Here is a 5,569-nt window from a genome sequence, read left to right as displayed (position 1 = left end):
AATGTTAAATTGAAAAAAAAGAGGCATTAATATTGATGAATAGATAAATAGATAAATAAATAAATAAATAAAAATTCTAGGATTAAATAGAAAAGAAATGGCACAAATGGACATGTATTGAATATGATATTTAATTACCATTTCAAAAATAATAAATATTTGTATAATAAAATTATTGTATATTTATTTTGCAATAATTATATTATGACATATTTACTTACATCTATTTTAATTCTATCAGTTCATATATAATGTTCGTATTAATATTATTTATATTTTTTATACTTTATATTTTATTGATAATTATTACAATTAGATTTTTAGAATAACGGTTATTTAATTTAATTCATAATTGGTATCTTTTAATCAATTTTCTGCATATTCTCCTTTACCTGCAACATTTACATAAATGTAACTAAAATTCTTTTTATATCCTTCAATATTAATTTTATAATGAATTATATTGTAATTCACAAATTTTGATACATAAATAGAGAATTTACAAGAGAGTTAAAGGGATTAAATGTTTTACTTGAAAATTTATTTATTTTATAAAATTAATTATTTTATTATATTTATTAAATTTCTATATATTCAACAACGAAATTGTCATAAACAATTTGTGTGTGATCTTTTATGTTTACATTCTCAAGCGATGTTAGAAATCAATTAGATATGTTCCAGATGTAAGAAAACTTTACACTAGTATAAGTAATTATATCTGATAATTCATGTATTCTTTGAATTTATAAAATAATATTTCGAAATTATTTTTAATATTTAATAATATTAATTCATTTAAATTAATTTTATTTTTAATATTTTTAGTTTTATAAAATATTAAATTTTATTTCAATTGGTTGGTTACTGTTACTATTTTGAATTTTTTTTCATATAAAAATAAATAAGATTGATATTTAAGTCTCAGTTGGTTCTGTATAATCTTTATTACATGTCTTTATTGATTTATTAATTTATTAATAAATTAAAAATTAATCATTCCATTAAATCTTATAATTACAAATTTATAGCTACAAAAAATAAAATTATTAGAAATTTTTTTATCCACAATTCTGTAATTAAATTCTAGAATTAATAAATTAAATTAATTTAGTATCATTTCTTTTTTATTTAAATTTTTAATATTTTTTAATATTAATTATTAATTAAATTAATAATTGTTGAAAATTAATTTGTAACTTTTCATGTTTTATAATTGAAATGATGGACATTATTTTATAAAACATAATATGATATGATTTATATTATATTAATATATTAATATTAATATACATAGAATATAATATATATGGAAAAAGAATTAAACAAGTATATATTATGGATATTCATAATTAATGATTGAAATGGTAAAGTTTGAGTAAAATAACAATATTGTAATAGAAGTGATAGAAAACAAAAAATACTGAAAATGAAAATTTTTTTTTTGTCTTATTTTATTATTTATATAATATTAATATAATATTATATTTTAATATAATATAATATAATATTTTGTATTGAACTTAATTTATATTAATATTAATATCCTGAAAATTTTTTTTTAAATTTAAAATAACATTAAATTAATATATACATAATAAAAATCATTTCAAATACATGTGAACATTTATTTGAAATCAAGAAAAATCAATAAAAATTTCACATATGTATGTATATCCAAGAACAATTTAACACCTTAAGCTTAGAGCATCTAAAACAGTGTCACAAACAAATCTTCCATTGAGCGGGAACAAAGTCGGTGGCAAGAAGGAACGAATCATTTTAATCTCTGACGATAGAATCTTGAAGAAGTTTAAATTACGTTCGAAAGAGCGGCGTGTCGTTCGTCATTTTGCTCCCGCGGCCATCATTGCCTTTAACTTTTCCAGAAGGAAAGACTTGGTCTGGTAGAACCAGCAGCCAATCCAGTATCTGAGGAATTTAACTTTCTTCCTGATTGACATTCGGTTATTGTCGCATTTGCATAATTCACCCCAGCAGCGTCGCGGGTCAGGTTCCTTTCACATCTTTTCTGTCGACCACAGACAAGACGTGTCTCTCTTGAGCGTGAGTGAAGACGAATATACTGAACCACGCGAAGGAGATCTTGAGAGGGATAGAGTGAGAGAAAAAAAGGACATTGTTGAAAAGAATGTGGACAAAATTCAATTTTTCAGCTTTAACTCTCAAAAAAAAATTTAATTTTTTATAAATTAATCTTGCAATAATGATTTGAAATCCAAACATGATAATTCTTTAGAATAATTTTTGATTAAAAATATAATAATTATAAAAATCAAATCATGAAATTATATTATAATTGAAATTAATTCTTATAATTATTTGTTATGGTATGTAAAATGCGAACTTGTGTTATATCATTATTTATAATAGATTTTTATTATAATAAATTGCAAATATTTTTTAATAAAGTAACATATATAACGCAGCCATAAGAATTTTGGATAAATTATTTCTATTAAATAATTCTATTAAATAATTGCTATTAAATTAAATTAAATATACTAGTAATAATTCAAAAAAATTCTATTTTGAAATTTTAAAAGAAATAATCGCTTTGATAATAATAAGGATTCTTCAATAATAAAGACAATTAAAAAATATTATTTATATTTAGACAATTAAATAATTTAAAATTAAGAATTATAATAAAATTAAAATTATAATAATTAATGTATATATTTTTTAGTTATTTTCAATCAATTTTATGTTTTATAATTAATTTAATAATACGAATTAGATTAAAACAATTTTTTTATATATTTTTATACATTATTTCCAAATATGTATAATCGAATTTTATCGTAAAAAAATTAATTTTTATTCAAAGAAAATAAAATAAAAATATTTTGAATTTTAGTCTTAAAAGGCTGCTTTTCAGACCACTGTGGAACGGCCGCGTGTCAAATCAAATTTGCCTCATTTGCCATGAGCGTCACTCTCCTGGCACGAGAATCTATTAATATAATTTTTATGAATCTAATTTTAAATTCCAGCAAACGTTGTTACTTTACTGTCACGCTGTCACCGGCTCTTTATTAAGTGGTCCTTCCTCCACACCCTGTCCTCGCAGTTGGAATTTGTGCGCCTCAACGGAAACGAATAATTCAAATTATTTCTTCCCGGCAGATGTTACGTCGCGGGGGTGAAACGAGATTTCACCGATTACTGCTCTGATACGATGAATGGTATTTTTAAGAGAGATGTCAATTAACTAATTTCTTCAAATATAGTCGATTAAGGAACATTGATAATTATCCGTTTTTTGTTTACCATTAAAGTATTAAAAATATGTTTTATCATAATTTTTATACTTTCTTTCATAATTTCAAAAAAATTATTTTATGACGATATTTGCGATTATTGATGATTTCTATTCCATTTTTCTCTTTCTTTTATTTGAAAAAATTAATGTATATAAATCTTATACTAAATTTCTTATATCTATTTGATATTAATAATGTTTATTATTTTAAAGAGTCATAAAGAAATGATCAACGTAAGAATTTAATAATGATTTTTTAAAAATTTTGTTTTAAAAAAATTTTGTTGTTATAAAAAAATTCTGTTTGTTTTAAAAAAATTTTTTTGTTATATAAGATTGACAAATCTTAAACAATTAAAATTGATATTGATATTGATACAATTAAAATTGTTATTGAAATTGATATTGATTTAAGACAAAAAACAAACTAATGTATCAATTATTTGAATTAAGTGCTTATAATAAATTCATTCATATGTATTTTAAATATTAGTTCAATTTTAAATGAAGATTGACACATTTTTCTTTGTACTTTATGATTTTAATCAAATTCTTAAAAATTTTAAAACTATTTCATATATTAAACTACTTCATATATATTATATATATAATATAATAATTTCAGACAAGATATAAAACAATTTTTGAATTTTTTACTATTCTTATTTCTACCTTTAGACATTTTATAATTTTTAAATGTATGGATTCTTTTAAAAATAAAATATTTGGAGAAAAATACTTCAAATTTTCTTTTTTCTCAAATAATTAATATTTTTAAATATTTTTGTATTGATAATTTATACACAATAAATCTAGAAAAATTATTTTAAATATCCATTTTATTTCCTTGTTTTTCTCTATTTGGATAATAATATATAAATATATTCAGCATATGTAAAAAATTTAAATAAATTGAAAACTGATTATTATGAAAATAATTCATATTAATTACATTTAATATAGAAAATTTAATTAAATATTCATGCATCATATTCAAAGATAATAAAACAAAAAATAATATAGTAGTGAGATTTCTATGTTCATTAAATAAAAATTAATCTAGAGGATATCTAGAACTTAGATACATAAAGTCACAATTTTAAAAATTTCAAAATTTCAAAAAGAATGCAGAATATTAATATTTCCACATTATATTTCTTCAATTCTTAAGAGTTTATTTGTAGACAAATCCACTTATACCGATATTTTATATCTATCTATAATAATAAATCTTTGATAATATGTGAATATGTACATATCTATATTTAAAAATATAAACACCAAATAGCAATATAATTAAAAAATTAAAAGTTAATTAAAAATTAAATATAAAAAATTTTTTCCAAATATTTTACATGATTATTATATAACATATTAATTATGAAAATGAAATTATATTATATTATATAGAATCAAATTATAGGATGAATTTTAACGATTATTAGTATTTTATTTAATTTTTTTCATTGATTTCTTTGCTTTTATTATCTCTTATTATTTTTTTATTCATAAATAATACACATTTAGACATGTAATTAATTTCTAACTCTCGTGTTCAAAATAGCTACAAAAGAAATACCTATCAAAAATCTTATAAATTCGAATCCCACAACCATAAGAAGCACCTTAGAAGTACCTACTGTAAGCTCAAGAAACTCACTAAAAGACCCTATTTTCCTCCGTTCGTAAGATTTTCGACGATTCTTGTTGAGCAACCGTCCGTGACGTCGAATGGCTCCACTTTCCGGAGCACCAATTACGATTACCGAAAGGCCGTCACTCGGCATTATCGGATAGTTAACCCGCTAAATGGAGGAAAGAACTCTCCTTTTCTCAACACGATGATGATGATTTGAAAGTCGATCATTGGAGCAAGCAAGAAGAAAGATGTGATAAAAGATCTATTAGATAGATGGAGTAACTTGACGGTCTATATTCGTTGCTTAGAATTGTATCAAGATAACGATATAGTATATTGATGATAATTCACATTATATAACGTGAGTGCTATGAGCAAGATACGCCATCATGTATTTTTTCGCAATAGAAAAAACTAAATAAAATCAGAACTTTAAGAATATACATGTGTATATATATATATGTAATTGAATAATGCAATTTATCTATATTGAATATATGTTGTAATATATGTGCAATTTTGATATTTATTAAATGGAAAATGAAATTCAAGATTGAGTTTTATTAGAAGAATTTTTTTATAAATGTATTTAAATATATTTGTAATTTTTTTTAAATAAAAGAAAATTCAAAGAAATATTGATT

General features: G+C 21.1%; 1 protein-coding gene across 1 annotated transcript; it reads right to left on the bottom strand.

The window, feature by feature from the left end:
* Window positions 1-1,666: 1,666 nt before the first annotated feature.
* LOC107964703 lies at window positions 1,667-5,368 on the bottom strand. Its single transcript, XM_016912991.2, has 2 exons — window positions 4,866-5,368; window positions 1,667-2,106 (listed from the first exon to the last, which is right to left on the bottom strand). The coding sequence occupies exons 1-2, from the start codon at window positions 5,071-5,073 to the stop codon at window positions 1,877-1,879; spliced, it is 438 nt and encodes a 145-aa protein (XP_016768480.1). The 5' UTR covers window positions 5,074-5,368; the 3' UTR covers window positions 1,667-1,876.
* Window positions 5,369-5,569: the final 201 nt, after the last annotated feature.

This window comes from Apis mellifera, linkage group LG7 (genome assembly GCF_003254395.2).
Source record: "Apis mellifera strain DH4 linkage group LG7, Amel_HAv3.1, whole genome shotgun sequence".
Taxonomy (NCBI): domain Eukaryota; kingdom Metazoa; phylum Arthropoda; class Insecta; order Hymenoptera; family Apidae; genus Apis; species Apis mellifera.
The sequence above is the reverse complement of the archived record's forward strand: the minus strand, read 5'-3'. Positions and strand labels throughout refer to the sequence as shown.

What these genes read in the sequence shown, in the direction of transcription:
- LOC107964703 (XM_016912991.2), bottom strand. Translation starts at nt 5,073, where the DNA reads ATGCCGAGTGACGGCCTTTCGGTAATCGTAATTGGTGCTCCGGAAAGT. An exon ending in ATTTATAAGATTTTTGATAG is followed by an intron (nt 2,107 to 4,865) that starts GTATTTCTTTTG and finishes ATCCCTCTCAAG; the next exon opens with ATCTCCTTCGCGTGGTTCAG.